Here is a 19,803-nt window from a genome sequence, read left to right as displayed (position 1 = left end):
CACTATCATCATTAATACTCACATGAACACTAGCATTAATGTTAAAACTACTGATTGTACTCACACTAATATTAACATGAAGACAATATTAGTATTAGTTGCTATCCGTGACGTCACACCGCTCTCACAAGAAGACATCTTTATTGTGACGAAGGCGAGACACCTAGCAGTGCACAGTGACTTGGCGCCTGTCGCCGTGGTTACCATTCTTATGATTTGTAAACAGTGGAAAAATACATTTAAGCTTTACTTACACAAATTTATCAACTTGGAATATAGTTTTTAAGAATTTATCAACTTGGAATATAATTTTTAAGCTCTAGCATACAATTCCTAAACAATCATTTGAATAATAATTATTTAATTTCGGATTGAACATTATTAACACTAAAGGCGCTATTGTAATTGATCGATACAGGCTTTATTGACTGTTTTCTAGATATTTAAAACAGGGTCAAAACGGGAAAAGAATTAGTACTCACCAATCAGTGAAGTTAATCGATTATTCTACGGTTCTTCAGTTGAATTAATTGGTTGTCGATAGATAAGTGATCAATAAGTCTCATCCGTGTGCTCCGCGCGCCTCCCGCGGTCTCGCTCTCTGATCCCGGCGCTCTGGCTGGTGTCTGTGACATCACAGCGCTCGTCCTGACAGAGAAGAGCGCGTCTCCGCTGGAGGAGACTCCTGTCCGGAGCCCGGGGGGCTTTTCATACACATATAACATCTCCAAAAATAAAGGCGATTCATAACAGCTGGAAATGGAAAGCGACAAACCGAGGAATAAAATTTATGAAACAAAAAAAATAGTTTACTTCGCAGACTAATGCGTTGTATAGCATACTCCCGTAGAGCAGAAGAGAAAGGGCACAAGTCCCTGTAATAAGCGTTTTTAAGCGTTTTACACAAATCTCCACAGAACAGAAGCCAGGAGGATCAGACTCCTGATCCTGGAGGTTGAAGAGCATCTCCTGGTTTTATTTCCACTCGAGCTCTCAGTTCCTCAGCCAGTTTGATGATTTAATTAACTGTATAACTGTTATCAGACTCTGTTTAACTGTATATTTATAGGACTCTCCGTGAGAGACGTGTGGGAGACGCTGTATCCCAGGGCTGGTGTGGAATAACACACAGACAGGTCTTCTGTGTGATCTGAGTCCCACTGTCAGAGCTACAGACTGGTCAACTGGTCACTATTGTAGACAAGACCATCAGTCTGCTGCTGCTGATAATCATATAACACTTATAGGAGTGGCAATACTGCTGTTCATTAAATCAGTAAAAATAATAATAATAGATAAACACATATTGCTCAATTTTCAGTAAAACACTTCTGACACTAAGAGGCTGTGAGGAAGGAGAAAAGGGGGAGATGTGACCTGAGTCCAGGCTGTTCTGTCTGATATTATTCATGGAGCAGCACTGATTGTCTGAATGTCCTCTGGTTCTGAATTGTCGGGATAAAGAGAAGGATGGAGATGAGCTTCTGTCTGTTCAGGAGGGAGGAGTTTGGGTAAAGTACTGAGGGACTCAGAGCTCTGTGTGTGAATCTGAGCTGTGAATCTGACAGAGAGGAGAAAATATTTTTGTTTTATTCTGCCTCTGAGAAGTCTTTTCCTTTGCCAAGCAATGTAACATCCCCTTCAGATACTCTGCACAGACTGTCAGAGTGAGAGAAGAGGAGAGAGAGATGGACAGATAAGAGCACACACAGCGAGAGAGACAGGATGGGGGAGAGAGAGGAGAAAGAGCAGGAAGACAGTGCAGGTGTTCAACCACACTGACCACAGGAGACAGGAGGCTTTTCTCAGCTGCTGAGGAGCTCAGTGCTCATGGCCACTCAGGGTGAGAGGCTCTGGCAGCAGTCAGGTCTGAGAGCTTCTCCTCATACTGACACTGGGGCTCTGAGAGTCAGCCTCCATTCTGACAGGAACAGCCCCTCCTGTTCAGCCCTGAGAGACACACTGAGAGAGCTGTGTGGGGAGAGGACCTGTCACCCTGTAGAGCTCTGAACACTGGACTCTCCTGTGTCTCCCTGTGCAGCACTGGAGCTCTGAATACTGGGCTTCCTGTGTGTCTCCCTGTACAGCTCAGCTCTCAGCTGCCTCATCACACTGACACCCACAGCCTCACAGTACAGCCTGGCTTCCTGTGCTGGAAGAGCTCGGAGGAGCAAAAACCACAGTCTCACTGCAGGGTCTGACCTGAGGCTCCAGTACAGCTCTGCCTTAAATCACCGCTGTATTAACCATTAACAAAAATTATGAATTTTTTTTATTTCATAATTTTGTTGCTTTTTCAAATTTGAAACTGACTCCTGCTCTGTGGCTCCTGCTGCTGCAGCTATTATGGTGAAGCTGTAACACAAGAACTCTGCTATATTGAACAGGAGAGTTTAAATACAGCATAACTGCTAATACTACTACTGCTATCACAACTGCTGCTGCCACTGATACTACTGCTACTACTAATATTTTACTGCTGCTCCTACTGCTGCTCCTACTACCCATAATGATAAGGAAGAGGATGTGAGCTGTGCCCTCACACTGTTCAGACTGGTGGTGTATCAGTGTATCAGTATCAGTTCAGCTCCACTGTGCTGTTAGAGAGTCTCAGTCATGCAGTTGGCTCCACACAGAGAGACACTGGGGCCACAGCTGGAGGGGTTGGAACATCTCTGTGGACTGGAGCTGCGCAGAGACAGACACAGGGTCTGAGGGACTCAACTGGAAGAGCTGCTGTCCACCAGGCTCAGTACAGAGGGGACAATCACTGCTGAGCTTTTCTTTCTTTTTCATTTAAATTATTGATCACAGTCACAGGACAGCCAGTTCTTATTCAGTCCACCTTGTCTCTGTATTCCTGTGCTGACCTGAGTGACCTCACTGCCACCTTGAGCACAGGCTCTCCTCACACTGCCCTTGACCATGACCAGAAGACATTACTGTCTGGAGACACAACAACTCTGTGAGTCACTGCAGGACACCAGTCATTGGACACTGCCTTACACAGACAGCAAGACAGGACCATATTCAGGACACCAGTCACTGGACACTGCCTTACACAGACAGCAAGACAGGACCATATTCAGGACACCAGTCACTGGACACTGCCTTACACAGACAGAAAGACAGGACCACGTTCTAGACACTTCCTGATACAGACAGCAAGAATTACAGGACCATATATACATAATTAATTATCTTGATACTGATTTAAAAATTTAATACTTGTCTACAATTTTTTTAGTTTAATATCTGATCTCTTCCTGCCCCTGTAGCACCTGCGGCCCTGCTGTCTGTATCTGTATCTGTGTTTCCTCCAGTGAGACACAGAGCTGCTCCTGTCTCTCCTCTCCTCCGCGCTGCTGGGAGTGTCTTCAGGGAGAGGAAACAGTGATGTGTCTCTGATATATATGGAGAAGACTGAAAGGGCCCTGTGTGATTGGCCGTCCCGCCTGTGTGAGAGGTTCCTGCTGTCAGTCCGAAAAGGCAGTGCTGTGTGTGATTGGCGGGGCGGGGGGCTGTGTTGTTACTGGGGGTCTGGGGTGCAGAGCAGCAGCCCTGTTGCCCTGTGGGCTCAGGGGTGAAGACAGGGGTCTCAGCTGCGCTCTGTCCTGATGACAATGGAGAGCTGCCTGTCCATCTTCTCTCTCGCTGTCCTGGTGCTGCACAGCTCAGCCAGTAAGTGACCAGTCTTCTCCTGTCCAGACAGACAGACAACAACTGGAATTAAATTAAGTAAAGTTTTGATGGAAATGGAGCAATAAGTGGGTTAAACAATTTTTAAATGTTTAATTTACATTCAGCTTTGTGGGTATTCATCAAAAATATTATAACTGTATTTTATCTTGGTCTGTAAGTAAGGAAATATAATTAGCTGTGTCTAAATATAATTAGTTGCTTTTAATTTTTATTGGATTTTTTAAAAATATTCTTAAGATTTCTAAACATTATATAATAATAATGTTATAGATGGATACAGCAGAAGCTGGCCATTATCACCCTCTATTGATAATTTGTGAAAACATGGAGTGTATAAAATCTTTAAAAAGTTATTTAACTTACTCGTTACTGTAATAATCAACTTTATATATAAGTGATAATTTGAGTGATATGCTGTGACATGTGAAAAAGTCTTCATTTACTCGAAAACAAAAAAAGTGTGAGCAATAAAAAATGTCTCTAGAATAATATCATATTATACAGGATGATTCAGAAATACCCTGGGTTGTTTATTGTTTTATTGTGTTCAATTCTGACTCCTCTGTATTGTCTTATTACAGACTGGTGCATTAATAGAGATACACGTGTTTTTAGTGTATCTCTAATTAAATAGTCAATTATTATTGAGACTGATATTAAATTATTACAGACTGATGTATTAATAGATATACAGTAAATGTGTTATTACCACCTAAAGTGTTTATGCTAGAGAATTAAGACTGGAGTTTTAATGCTGCCATTATATCTTTGGTGTATTCAGACAGTCCAGGTTTCTATCGTTAAGCTGTGTGATATTCAGTTGCTGTGAAAACAAGTAGTTCCTCTAGGTGTTATAAGAATATGTGTTCCAATATGATAGGAAGTTATGAATGTGAATTCTTCATTTTAAAGACGTACAATTACATTTTGAAAATGTAAAACATTTTCAGTCATAGGACAATTAGCTCTTGTATTTTTATAGTGTGAAAATAAAATTTGTATACTGTATGTATAACCTGGTTCATAAAGACCAGGTTTGCTTGTTTTCACATTGAAAAGCACAGGCTGATAAAAGTTACATTCATTATTGGTTTATAAGCTATAAAATGAAAAATATTAACAAAATTGTGGAAATTCTTAGTATTGTAGGTGAATTATTATTAACTGGGGTCTCATCAGAAACTGAGGTGTAACATTAATAATTTAACAACTACAAGACATTGTGGCATTACAGGAAGAATTAAAAAATGGTAGTTGTGTTTTGTGTTTATACAGTATTTGTCTATTATTTAACAGCTAAATAATTTAATTTTAGGTGTTTTTAGGTTAGTTATCTAATGACAGGGTTTTTTGTGAATTGTGAAGTTTTAATAAGAATGCTTTATTGTTTTTGACTACATTCGAAATCTGAAATTATTATCAAATGCAATTACATAAGTATGAGTAATACAAATTAAATATTTAATTACATGTTATCATACAAATGCAATATTTAAAAATTAATTCGTAATCACAGGACTCAAGTTTAGATTTTTGAGCAGTTGCTCAGGACAACATCACAATAAATGTATCTGTGCCTATATGTTAAACCTGTCTGGTATTTTTGAAAAATGTTGTTCTTTAATATAATTTAATCCGATGACCATGTGTTAAGTTTAGATGTTGGCAGGTAAAGACTAGAAAATCATTGTCAACAATTCACATACAGACAATGGGAATATACACCTCACACACATTTCAGCACAACATGTGAAGTACCTGTCAGCCTCTGACCACTGTTGTGACCACAGGTCCCACTAACACAGAAACACTGGTCCCAGGACTTGGAATCCACAGAGTTAGTACAGTGTCCAGTACAGTGACCACAGTCTCCTGGAACCCAGGACCAGCCATCTGAGGTTCTACTGTCATTACAGCCACTGCCCACCGTAGTGACCACAGCATGCAGAAGTGCTTTTCTGTTTAATTTAAAACTCAGCTTTATGGATATTCCTTAAAATTATAATTGATTTTATTCTGGTGCTATAAATAAGGAAAAATAATAAACAATTTGCAGTATTAACAAGAATTTCACCTCGACAATTAATCATAATATTAATTCAGCTTATATGTTTTTTAAACTATTTTCTATTAATGCTGTATTAATAGTTTTATATGCAGTTATACAGATGCAGCCATTCAAAATGGGTGCGTTATTTTGCGGCATACCCCGGTGGGCGTGTCACGGTATCACGCAGTGTCACGTGGTTAATCGCGCGTCATTTGACGCTCTGCCGGAAACTATCCGGCGTCACCTTGTAAAACCGCCAGGGGGAGCTTAACCTCTCATGTACAGCATTTGAGCCTTTAATTTTGAACAGTGTATTACAGCATGTTAATCTTCAGTCATTAAAATGTTGGTATATTTTATGAAAGCAAGATTGCTCAGTTGGACAAAAGTACACAACCTACCTTTATCAGAAATATTTATGCATCAAAGCCTTTACCGAAGATATTACTAATAGTATTAATAATGGATGACTTTGGACAAGCTGTATACTCAAAGTATAATTTCTTTAGCACATTTGTACAAGCACTTGGAATCTGTCCAAGCCATACTTTGTCAGGCATTTTGTTTTACTTCAACGGGCATAAAAACTTCCTTGCTTTTAACAGGGCGTTTCATAATTTCTAACTACGAAAATGATTTAAAATGCGACACCTATCATTCAACTAGAGCTTAAAATATCACAAGGAAAAATACACACCGGTATTCCATTTCTCCCTAAACATTGTAAGCTTCGAAGTCTTTAACTAACGTGATACCGGAGTCAACAAGCATACTTTTAGAATTTGATTAAAAGGGAATATAATATGGAATCGCGTGTCTCAAGAATTTAATAACGGTATGATTATATCCGTGTACTGCGGCAGGGCTGTGTAGGGCTGTTTCACCTGCCTGCTCATGCGAGCTGTCTTGTAGCCGACTGGTCTAGGTGCGTGCCTGCCAACGGGCAGGTTGTGTGCTCGAATCCAGCTGGTGCTGGACCTTCCAGTTTTATTTATTTATTTTTTAATCGCGTAACATATTACCGTATGCAAACTGTACTGTATACAGTATGTATATGTATATTTAATGTCTTAACTGTGCCCGTTTAAGTATTGAATATTCATATCTAATTTTACCACTGAAGGGAAATCTTAACATAAACATACAGTATATGGCTGGTCTCGGTACTTTAAAGAAAACATACACACCAGTATTCCATTTCTCCCTAAACATTGTAAGCTTCGAAGTCTTTAACTAACGTGATACCGGAGTCAACAAGCATACTTTTAGAATTTGATTAAAAGGGAATATAATATGGAATCGCGTATCTCAAGAAATTAATAACGATATAATTATATTCATGTTGCAAAAGAACTGCAACGGACATAAAAACTCCCTTGCTTTTAACAGAGCGTTCCATAATTTCTAACTACGAAAATGCCAGGTGAAAGGATTTGTAAACATATTTTGTTAAAGCAAGTCAGTTTTTTCTGCAACACATAAAATACATTTTTCCAAGAAAGTTTAGCCTTTGTCACTAATGAAACCACTAAATAAAGACATAAATATAGAAATCTTAAGATTTATTTAATGTTGGTAGCAGGATGAACTGTCAGAGTGTATATTTTGCTCGCAAAGTTGCTGCAAGATGTTAACAGTGAAAAAGGTATTTAGAAATGAGTTATTTCAAGATGAAAAAGAAAACATACACGAAACATGGTTTCATTACGACCAGAATCGGTCTTGAGATATTTTTAACTTGATTTACAGTATTTGAGAGGTATGTCTTAACACCGATACTACAGTGCTTAAGTACTGCTCACGTATATGTTTCTAGGTTTATATTATGCATTTCATACGGTCAAATTACTTTTGAGCAACTAATAAGAAGCGCGAAACGGTATGCATTTTACTTTCGTTTTGTGCTGGGACCCGTGGATTGATTAGAGATATCAAGTACATACAAGTCATTTTTTAAATGTTGTAGTTCGTCTTGAAAAAATGTTACGAGTACATCATCTATCAACAATCACACAGGTTCTGTTTCCATATTGCGGATTTTGGTTAGGTATTATCAAATCCAGTGGCGCTGTTAGTTTACTGAGTCCCATGTCACATGGTCTGTGATTGAAGCCAGTTAGACCGGTTTAATTTGTCACAGCCAGCACTCTTCAGGTGTGAGGGTCTTCTGCTCAGAATGAAACGCTAAAATGTTTGTGTATATTCTAATGGTAGTGGGGGCAGGGTGTGTGGGAACAGGTTTGGTTGAAATTGCATTAGAGATCTATGTTCTTCACACCTGAAACATTTTCTCTGAAAGCATTTTCTTCGCAGTTTAACCGATCTTGTTACAGCATGTTACAGTTTACTTTTATTAACCATATTAATTTTAAGTGCTTAATGTAAAATCTTATAAAAATATATTTTCATTTCATTGTTCAAATATACATTAAGTCTGACTATCATATAATAAGTTAAATACAAAACTAAAGAAAAAATAGGGTTAAATATAATTCAAAATATTTTGCTAACAATGTTAACTGTTTATGAATAATAAAATGTATTAACTAAGGAGTAGGATGGCACAGTTGTTAGTATGTTTTTTGTTTTGTTTCTTTTTCATAAATACAACAGTAGTACCTGATGTCTCAGTGGCTTTCAAAATTAAATTATGCAATAAATAACCACATGTAAGACTCTGATGCTTAAAATGTTTAGGGAGAAAGTGGAATACTGGTGTGTATTTTTTCTTTAAACTACCAATACCAGCCATATACAGTCTGTAACGTAGGGATTTCTATACGTCTTTATTTAGTGTTTACATTAGTGACAAAGGCTAAACTTTTAGCTTCAGTAACGTGTACATATCTCCCCTTTTTATAAAACGACATGGTTGAAAACTGTTCCAGAGCCACTGTTGTTTCATCAGTGAAAAGTACATCATGAAATGCCTCTCCCTGTTCAATCCACTGGAAAAAAGAAAAGGAGCATAAAGCTTCTGATGGTCATAAACGATATTCATTTAGGAGCAGCATCAGAGGTATGTTTTTAACTGCACTGCATTGGAGAGAATACCATAGTGTGTTTTATTTTTACTCCCTGGCGGAAACTGGCTTCCAGAAGAATCAGTATGGCTCAGAGATTAAATAAAACTTCACTCGCACCAAACAAATGTATATTTCTAAATATCACAACATGATCGAATTTAAGTCATTTTAATAACAATGAATAGTCACCTATGCGTTACAATATAAACATTTATATTGATTTAAATCGCGTTTAAATCACCTTTATTTAAAACCCATAAATAAAGCTGATACTGTTTAGACTTTCAATTATTTAAAACTGTATTAAAGCAGCACGATACACAATGCAACGTAAATCGCTATCTTTGTCTTCTGTGTAATAATGTTCACCTCTCTGTCCAGCAAATTTACAGGTTAAAAACAATACTGTTAGGCTGGGAAAACGATTTTTTTTAAGAAATACAAAATGAGATATAATGATATGTTCCGGCTTAGACATTAACGAAGAGCATAACGCGTGTACTGCATACACTGCAAGTACAACCCCCCTCTCTGCAGGAGTGCTGGCTGCGACGAATTGAACCGGTCTCACGGGTATTTTTAAAGTAGGAGGCGAGATTTCCAGCGAAAGACACTCCCCCCCCCCCTCAAAAACCCAGTAAGTACAGTACTTACTAGTTAAAGGCTAGGCTCCCGACTACGGCGAAAGGAACCCTTCTTTCATTAGAATACAATGAACATATTTTAGCCCTGAATGAATAAATAGCAAACATGGTTTACATAAAAGACATTTTTCCAAGAAAGTTTAGCCTTTGTCACTAATGAAACCACTAAATAAAGACATAAATATAAAAATCTTAAGATTTTTAAAATGCATGACTTTGCTAAAATTTATTTGAAAATAAAAACAATTACAACCGCCAGGGGAGAGAGAGAACAGGGGAGGGATGTTGGTTTTGCATAAGGGGCAGGGCTATGGAAATTAGGTCTGTTTGGGAATGTGTAGTTGCATGTTCTGGCTGTTTGTGAATTATCGTTGTTGAGTATGGAGTGTTGAGGTATTGATTTTGTGTAATGCTTTATGTTGAAAATTGAGGTGGATTTTGTTTATGATAAACAGGATAAACTGGGATGGGAGGAAGGTTTGGTTTTGCATAAGGGGCGGGATTATGATAATTGGAGGACTTTGCGAGAGTAAAATGGTTTGATATATTTGATTTTGTATTGTGGTTGTTATCTATGTTTTTGGTTGGTATTATGTTTATATGGTTGTTTTTGTTGGTTGGTTGTTATTATGGTTATTAATAATACGATCTATAGTTGAAATCTGAGCCTAAATAAAAAGAAAAAGCAAGTGATTAGGTTTATGAGCAATCTAATTACTTATTCGTTTAAAACGCTATATAAAATAAAGTTTATTATTAATTTGCTGGACAGAGCGGTGAATATTATTATGCATAAGACAAAGATAACGATCCTGATCAGTTTAGAAATCTGTGTACGCTGTAAGGTTTTTACTTCTTAAACTTTTAAAATACACGTTTTGAATAGAAAGAAATCCTCTTCCTGTTACAGTATGTATAGCAAACCAGCACGTCTTTTTTCTCCAATCAGAGGGGTGTCAGATGGTGTCAGCCAATCACCATTCTGCGTTGGGTAGCAACGGGTGACTGTTCTCAGGCGGAAGATGTAAACAGCTTAATGTTCGTGTTAAATAATTTTTTTAAATTCAATTAAACGGGCACAGTTAAGACATTAAATATACATATACATACTGTATACAGTACAGTTTGCATACGGTAATATGTTTATGTTACGCGATTAAAAAATAAATAAATAAAACTGGAAGGTCCAGCACCAGCTGGAGTCGAGCACACACCTTGCCCGTTGGCAGGCACGCACCTAGACCAGTCGGCTACAAGACAGCTCACATGAGCAGGCAGGCGAAACAGCCCTACACAGCCCTGCCGCAGTACACGGATATAATCATACCGTTATTAAATTCTTGAGATACGCGATTCCATATTATATTCCCTTTTAATCAAATTCTAAAAGTATGCTTGTTGACTCCGGTATCACGTTAGTTAAAGACTTCGAAGCTTACAATGTTTAGGGAGAAATGGAATACCGGTGTGTATTTTTTTCTTTAAAGTACCAAGACCAGCTATATACTGTATGTTTATGTTCCAAAATTAATATCGTTTATGGCTTTCACACGCGTTACAGTATGCTCCTATTCTTTTTATGCTCAGCTACTAAGATTTCCCTTCAGTGGTAAAATTCAATATCTACAACGGGCACAGCAAAGACGTTTTTACTGTAAGTCTTTCTACGACAGACCAACGGACCACGAGTGCCCCTGTCGGTCAACCAATCACTTACTGCGGTGCCACGCGTCATCTTGCGTCATACTGAGCGACGTCACCTGCGGTACGTGTCTGTGACGCGCACTTTGAATGGCTGCATCTGTACACTATTACACACAACACAGTCTAAGGATAATGTTTTTTTAAGTACTAACATATAATTATTATAACTATTAATATTGTAGATATTTAGCAACCTTATCACAAATGTTGTACAACTTGACAATCCCTTATCTATTACCATAAAAATTAAAATACCAAATTTTGGTTGTAATTTGGGTCATGTGCTAGGACTTGTGGAATTTTTCCCATTTGCTAACAAAAAGGAATACAAATGTTTTAACAATAATACAACGTCTTCAAAATATTTACCAGGGGTTGTTTATTTCATTGTGCTCAATTCTGCCCTCTCTAACAGGTATAATAACAGACTAGTGTATTAACAGAGATCAGTGTGTTTTTAAACACTGTTGTATTGATCGGACTGATATTTTATTTTACACACTGATGAATTAATATGTTTTATTACAGTAATTAACTGATGTGTTATTAAACACTGGAGTATTTTTAGACTAATATTTTAACTGAGATAAGTGTGTTATTAAATACTAGAGTATTATTGAGACTCCAGTATTATTACTATTGACACATTTTGTATTTACTGTATTATTAAAGTAACATTAATAATGATAACATTATAACATTATGGAAATGTTATTAAAAAATAGAGTATTTTGAGAGAAGGTGACAATTTTAGTGCAAAGAACTATTACAGACAGGTGATCAGAGATAAAAGTATATTTAAGGCACGTTTCCGATTAACAAATAATATTAGTAACTATTGCAGGTGAATGTGCTAATACAAATAAGAGTACTGAAGGTAAATGTATTAAAATATTTTTGATCCATGGTTATTTTTGAGAATGATTACAGTAGTTTTAGATACTATGGTAATTATATTACAGAAGGATCTAACATTGTAACATGATTGAGGACAAGACATATAGTTGTGTTTATTTGTTATAACAGTCACATTCAGGTGATAGGTATTTGTATTGCAGTGTGTTGTAGTTTTCTGACTTGAATCCATACTGGGTGCTTTTAGACAACAATGTCCAGTTTCAGTAACAGCACAGGAGTCCTGAGGCAAATCTTATAGTTTTTTCAACTTTAAACAAAACTTTGGGATCTGTTCAGAGGTTTAATTCTTGTTCCATGTTTATTCTGCATTTGACTGATACTTCACAGCTAAATGAATTGTTGTTTGTAAGTCTTAGATAACTAATGATAGGGATAATTTTTCTTACATTATGGAATTTAAAAAAAAAAGATTAATAAAAACAACCTGTGCACTGTGATTCTAGAATATATCATTAAGTGCAACTATAATTCAATCTGTGAATTATGTACTAATATCTTGAGAGGTAAAAGCTAAAACACATTGTTCACATATTTATAATGTAAGAATAGCAAAAAAAATATATGAATAAAAAGAAGTATTTAAATGAATTGTAGCATATAATGTGTAATGGAAAAAAAATATTTCACACTCCAAACTGAAGGTGATTGAAAATCAAAAAGAACAAATCTAGTTACTGTAAATGTGCCCTGGACAGTAAGTATACACACTTCACGTACAGTCTGGGCTGGGACTGACTCAACAGCAACATTCCCTCGAGCGCTCACCCTGTCATTCAGACTGGGTCAGGACGTCTTTCAATTAAACCTTCAGTCTTTCATTCAGGCTCCCAGTCACACTAATCACCTTTTTATTTGAAACTGTTCAGAACACCGAATCTCCTTCATTAGAGCCAAACCTTGTGAACCTAGCGATCACATTCCTCTCATAGTCAAGTTTATCACTCGGTTATTTTAATTTCTCACTTCTCCTGCTCTTCGATCCTGAAATATTTTCTCTGTTTTAATTCTTTCATTTTCCTCGCTGACTCTCCAGCCTTTCTTTTCTTTATTTCAGCTGGGATACGGGTGTCCCTCTTTATTTTTTCTTTCTGCTCACCTTTTTAATTCAGCCCAGCAGCCTGCATTCGATCTGTTACTCCCTGATCATTCAAACTCTGAAAGATCTCAAAGTCCTGCTTCTGGGCTTCAATTATATCTCCTGCTGCAGATTTTCCATCTTTCTGCAGCATTACACTTCACATATTTCAGCATAAGTTGTGAAGCATCCATGTATTAAGAAAATATTTGTATTGATTCTGTTTTGGATTTTATAACTTATTTTCAAAGTAGAATTTTGAAAAGACTTATCAGTGTTTAAATCTCTTACTTGATACAGACATGTGGTCAGTGCCCACTGCTAAGTACATGGGGGGCCTGAGACCCAGATACACCAGATACACCAAACCTGGTTTCAGTGATTCAGCCTTCTGACACCACAGCCACTCTCCATTGTACTGACCACAGCTCCCAGAAACACAGGAGCACAGTCATTACAGCCACTGTCCACTATACTGACCACAGCTTCCAGAAACACAGGAGCACAGTCATTACAGCCACTGTCCACTGTACTGACCACAGCTTCTAGAAACACAGGAACACAGTCATTACACCCACTGACCACTGTACTGACCACAGCTTCCAGAAACACAGGAGCACAGTCATTACAGCCACTGTCCACTGTACTGACCACAGCTTCTAGAAACACAGGAACACAGTCATTACACCCACTGACCACTATACTGACCACAGCTTCCAGAAACCCAGAACACCGTCATTACAGCCACTGTCCACTGTACTGACCACAGCTCCCAGAAACCCAGGAACACAGTCATTACACCCACTGACCACTTTACTGACCACAGCTTCTAGAAACACAGGAACAGCGTCATTACAGCCACTGACCACTGTACTGACCACAGCTTCTTGAAACACAGGAACACAGTCATTACAGCAACTGACCAATATACTGACCACAGCTTCTAGAAACTGAAGAACATAGTCTTTACAGCCATTGTCCACTCTACTGACCACAGCTTCCTGAAACACAGGAAGACCATCATTACAGCCAACTGACCACTTCCAGAAACACAGGAGCACAATCATTACAGCCTCTGTACTGACCACAGCTTCCAGAAACACAGGAATGCAGTCATTACAGCCACTGTCCACTCTACTGACCACAACTCCCAGAAACACAGGAACACACTCATTACAGGCACTGTCCACTGTCCTGACCACATTTTCCAGAAACACAGGAACACCGTAATTACAGCTACTGACCACTATACTGACCACAGCTTCCAGAAACACAGGAACACCATCATTACAGCCACTGCCCACTGTACTGACCACAGCTCCCAGAAACACAGGAACACAGTCATTACAACCACTGTCCACTCTACTGACCACAGCTTTAAGAAACACATGAGCACAGTCTTTACAGCTACTGTCCACTGTAGTAACCATAGCAGAACAGCCCTCTGCAGTCACACAGTGATATGGACAGAGAGATTTATAACAGGATCTGGACACAGGTGTGTGGAGGGAGAGGTGAGATGGCTGCTGGTGGACTTCCTGTCACTCCACTGTCTCTTGTTCCCCATGGGAGAGACTAGCAATCCAATCAAACAGGTAAAACAAAATAAAAATTCCAGGTGTATTTCTAAAATGTCTTAATATAAAAATATCCTGTAGACATGGTGATAGGGATTGTTTCTCTCTCTCTGCAGGCAGTGCTGATGTGATGCTGGTGAATGGTGCCAGTCCCTGTGAGGGGACAGTGGAGGTGTATCATGGTGGAAAGTGGGGGATAGTAATTCAAGATGGCTGGGATATCAATGATGCTGCAGTGGTGTGCAGACAGCTGGGCTGTGGATCTGCTGTTTCAGCACCAGGAGGAGCTCACTTCGGACCAGGGTCTGGATCAGTCCTGCTGAGTGGGGTTTCCTGCAGTGGGTCAGAGGCTGCTCTGAGGGACTGTGGAAAACAAGAAGTGAAAAAGATTAGCTATTATCAGGATCATGACTATGATGCTGGAGTGAGGTGTTCAGGTAAGAGACACAGACTCTCTCCAGTCTCCAGCACTGAGGAGAATTAAAACTCCTGCACCAATCTAGAGTCCTTCATCATTTGTCCATCCTCCCATTGCTGCTGCGACAATCTGTGACAGCACCCCTCACAGTCACTGTGTGTCTTTTCTCCTTCTGGACTGTATTTCCTGCAGTGTGTAGAAAACATATTGAAAACTGTCTGAAACCCCCAACCCCACCTGTATGATTCCTGTTAGGTTTTACAATTGATCAATAAAGAGGCCAAAGGACAGTGTTTGATCATAAGGCTATAAATCTACAAATAAATTTACAGTATGTGACCGACAGATCTGTATAAACAAATTTATTCTTGGTCTTGATTTGAAAACTCCAGTTTGTCCTCCTTGTAATTCATCAGGATCATTTTCACTTACAGTTCTGCTGTGTCTCTCTTACTTCTCCCTTTTCTCTATTTAAATTCAGATTCAAAGAGCTGTATTGATCAAAGAAGTACAGCATTGACATTGAACATCAGTTGCTTTTCTCTGATAGATTTACAAACATTACAACAACGACCGCATTCTGTGAGATTGAGTGAAACAAATTAGTTACAACAATATCTAAAAACTATAGAAATAAAAACTATAGAATAAAAACAATATGACTGATATGTATTCTCAAAATTTAATCTAATACAAAGTAGAGGAGATCTCTCAGCTTCCTGGTCCATTTGGTAGTCAGTATTGATCCAAGGATCTCATCCACTGTTTCTTCAAGAAAGCTGGGATATCTGGTAACCTGTTCCATATTCCTACAATCCTTTAGCAAAGGTGCCCTCAGTTCTCAGTGTACATACAGTATGGAATGTTTTAAATACATCATGAATACATTCACATTCTTAAAAAATAACTAAACAATCTGATATAACATCTCTGTTTCTCTAGGGAAAAATGTCCCTCTCCCTCTGTTTTATGTTTTCCAGGGTTGAGGTTTCAGAAAATAAAAACGCTTTGTAAGTTAGTGTCAAACCCAGAAGCCAGCTGCTGTATACAGGCGGCTATTTGGATGAACACAAATAAAGCCTTCATTTCCAAAGTAGTGTTTCATTATTTACAGAACAATAAAAACAACCCAAGAACAAAAAACTAAAGCTAAACATTTGAATGAGCATCTTCACATGAAGGAATACAACAGGTAGTTAAGCTGCTTACCAGCTCTTTAATATCTTTCTCAAAAGTGATCAGTCCCTTCCTTCTGCTCCCATCTCATCTGGGTGAACTGCTTCCTGCTTTTAAATGTCACCTTACAGGTGACTGAGGATGGCAGATCAATCTTCATGGGTTTGACAGAAATCACAATCTTCTCTTGTCTCCACATGCTCATCCCTTTACAAATTAGAAAATAATATGTAGGCACTGTACCTGAAATAAGGTCACATATGCACACATCTGTAGCCAATATATACTGTAAATACATGAAGAATAATACTATTTCTATTAATCTTAATAGAAGTGAGCTTTGGTAATTGAGCCTATACTTCCTCAGGGTTTGTTTCTCTTTACTGTGTCTTACCCTCAGCTAGTGTGTGTTGTCATATTGTCCAGAGTGTGTGTCAGTGCCCAGGTCAGACAGTCCCGCTCCAGCAGTGCCAGGCTGTGACAGTCCTGGTCTTGTCCAGAGTGTCTGTCAGTGCCCAGGTCAGACAGTCCTGCTCCAGCAGTGCCAGGCTATGACAGTGCTGGTCTTGTCCAGAGTGACTGTCAGTGCCCAGGTCAGACAGTCCTGCTCCAGCAGTGCCTGGCTGTAACAGTCCTGGTCTTGTCCAGAGTGTCTGTCAGTCCCCAGGTCAGACAGTCCTGCTCCAGCAGTGCCAGGCTGTGACAGTCCTGGTCTTGTCCAGAGTGTCTGTCAGTGCCCAGGTCAGACAGTCCTGCTCCACCAGTGCGAGGCTGTGACAGTCCTGGTCTTGTCCAGTGTGTGTGTCAGTGCCCAGGTCAGACAGTCCCTGCTCTAGTCTCTGGACTGTGTGACACCTAGAAAAACATGCTGCTCTGACAGCATGAGAATGAACTGTTCTTAATTTTTTTTTTCCACGGGCAGTTCTCTTTTTCAGCAGTTCAGTAATATCTATGGACATGCTGAGCAGCAGGAATTATAATAATAGTTTAAATGCTTAATTTGTTGGAACTGGAGCTTAGTCAAGACACCAGTCTGAATGCTGACCTGTGTCTCAGCTGATTCTGGGAAACATTTAACAGATTTTCACTGGACTCCTCAGCAGTATCTATGGCCCTGGTGATGACAAAGAGAAATACTTGAAAATCCTGCACTCAGACACACTCGTCTCTTTCATTTCTTACTCAAGAGCTGTAATAAGACCCCTGTGTCAGAGTGGGTTTTCGGGCTGCCTTTTCGCCCAGTGGAGGATTGATACTTCTAGTAGAAGCAGAGAGCTGACACACAGTCTATGAGATGTGTTTCTTCTTGTCCTCAAGTTTGAACAAATAGTGAGAGACTCTTGGGCACTGATCGTGAAGTAATACAGATGTCTGCTGTCTTGCAGCTGATGCTGGGGTTCTGAGGCAAACACAAGGGGAATCACATGAGAATGTTTTGTAGGTTTCTCTAATGAGGACCCAGGTGATACTTATTCCCATTTTCATGCAAAACTGGTTAGAGAGGGTAGAGCTGGAGTGCCCTCTAGTGGTGTGCGGTGGAAAGACTTTCCACACTGCCTCACCCCACACTGCAGTTTTAAGATTAAACACTTAACCTTTTGTACAGAAAACTAAAAACAAAACAACACCATAAACCAAAGATTTTTAATATTGTAGTAATAAATGTTTCTGCTGGAGGGAACGTGAGAGATCTGTCAAACTCTCAACACCCTGGCAGCATCATATGTTCCTGGCAGGAACAGACTGATTTCATTTAACAAGATGTTTTTGTATTTTTTACTGGACATTTTCTTTTTTATTGGACAGCCTGTGGGACTCAGGAGTATGGACATTTTTAAGTTTGATTTAATGCAGCTCTTCTAGAAGCAGGTCAATTGGATTCACTTGGGTAGATTTAAACCCAGCAATGTACCTCCAGACCTGACAGTTTTATGAGCTACCACATCCCAAGAGCTACAGAATACAGGCTTTGTACAACTTGTACACATTATCTGATGATTTTAATTGTTGCTAAAGCTTCATATCTCAAGGTAGATCTGGGCATGAGGCTTCAGTTTCTCTGACTGCTGTTGAGACCCCAGGAGCTGCTCCTACTGTCTGTCTAGATCTCAGTCCTGCTTCATTCTCTCTCAAGATCTCAGGTCTGTACAGAGTCCAGTCCAACTCTCTGACTGTCCCTCTGCACCCCCTCCTGGATGAGAGGGTGCTGTGACTATGTAAAATTATCTCAAATTAAAAAAAGTTTAATTTAACGATTTATGTCTCTGAGCATTTAGAAATGTTACAGAAACTTTTAGACTGAATAAAAAAAGATGTTTTCAAGCTGTTTAAAGTTTAGAATTAAAATATTTAATACAGAAGATCTACACATAGTTATCTCTTTAATTTACTGTATCATGTTACGCACACTGTAAATGTGCTTTAATACTGCTACAATTTGTCAAATGCTTTGTTTATACATCTGTCACATGTCTGATCAAGTCTATTGTACTGGACGTAGATGTACAGGTATGTGTCCCTAACTGTAAATCTAGACTGAGATTACAACTAGCAGGCATTTCTGTCACACCAGAGTAGAATGAGACACATCAAACACACAGAGGGTTCACTCTGGTGTTTTTAATGAAGTAAATACTAGAAAGGAAACTAATAAGAACCTTAGTTTATATTTTGCGCCCTTGTGAAGATTAAGTGTTAATGCCTCTTCAGGTACAGGAGTGCGGTTAGCAGGGGGCAGGAGTCTCTGCTCTGGCAGAGTCGAAGTTCTGCGAGGGACGTCCTGGGGTACGATCTGTGAGGCCGACTTTGACATGAAGGATGCGGAGGTCATCTGTCGCCAACTAGACTGCGGATTTCCAGCAGAGTTGCTGAGAGGGGCTCATTTCGGAGAGGGGCAGAGGCTGATCAGGACAGAGGAGATCCAGTGTTGGGGAAATGAGACCAGAATCCATGACTGTCCCACCTCAACCAGGGAGCATCAGAGCTGCACTCACAGCAGTGACATCAGTCTGGTCTGTACAGGTGAGAGCACTGCTGTCTGTACTGATCCCCAGCTCTATAAACACTTCAATATCTCACTCTGAGCTGCTCTCACAGCAATGACATCGGCCTGGTCTGTACAGGTGAGAGCACTGCTGTCTATACTGATCCCCACTTATGTAAATACCTCAGTATCTCACTCTGGGCAGTGTGGGCTAATAAGTTCTCTTCATCATAGCTTTGCCCACTAACCTTTGAGAGCATTGTCTGTTCTACAGTGACATCATCTTTTTTAATTAAATACCTAAAGACAAAATGGCAAAAGTCATTAGTGTGTATGTCCTTGCTTTTTTGAAGGTATTTAGTAATTTTAAGAATATTTAAAAAATGTTTATTTGTTTGTCTTTTGCGTTTCGGGCCACCGTATATTGCACCCCAAACTAATATCTTTGGATCAGTCAGCGAGCTGCAGCAGGCAGTGGCCTTGTGGTCATGTGATTTCCACATTGCTTGATTCATCTTTGTTTGTCACAG

At 39.1% G+C, this 19,803-nt stretch overlaps 1 protein-coding gene across 1 annotated transcript in view; it reads left to right on the top strand.

Moving 5' to 3' along the window:
• The window catches only part of LOC148826073 (uncharacterized), a 588,722-nt gene that overhangs the window by 540,577 nt on the left and 28,342 nt on the right, over positions 1–19,803 (top strand). The window contains 1 exon segment of the mRNA XM_088926251.1: positions 19,736–19,747. Within this exon segment, the coding sequence (XP_088782377.1) occupies positions 19,736–19,747 (12 nt within the window).

This window comes from Atractosteus spatula, chromosome 10 (genome assembly GCF_055471065.1).
Source record: "Atractosteus spatula isolate fAtrSpa1 chromosome 10, fAtrSpa1.hap1, whole genome shotgun sequence".
Taxonomy (NCBI): domain Eukaryota; kingdom Metazoa; phylum Chordata; class Actinopteri; order Semionotiformes; family Lepisosteidae; genus Atractosteus; species Atractosteus spatula.
The sequence above is the reverse complement of the archived record's forward strand: the minus strand, read 5'-3'. Positions and strand labels throughout refer to the sequence as shown.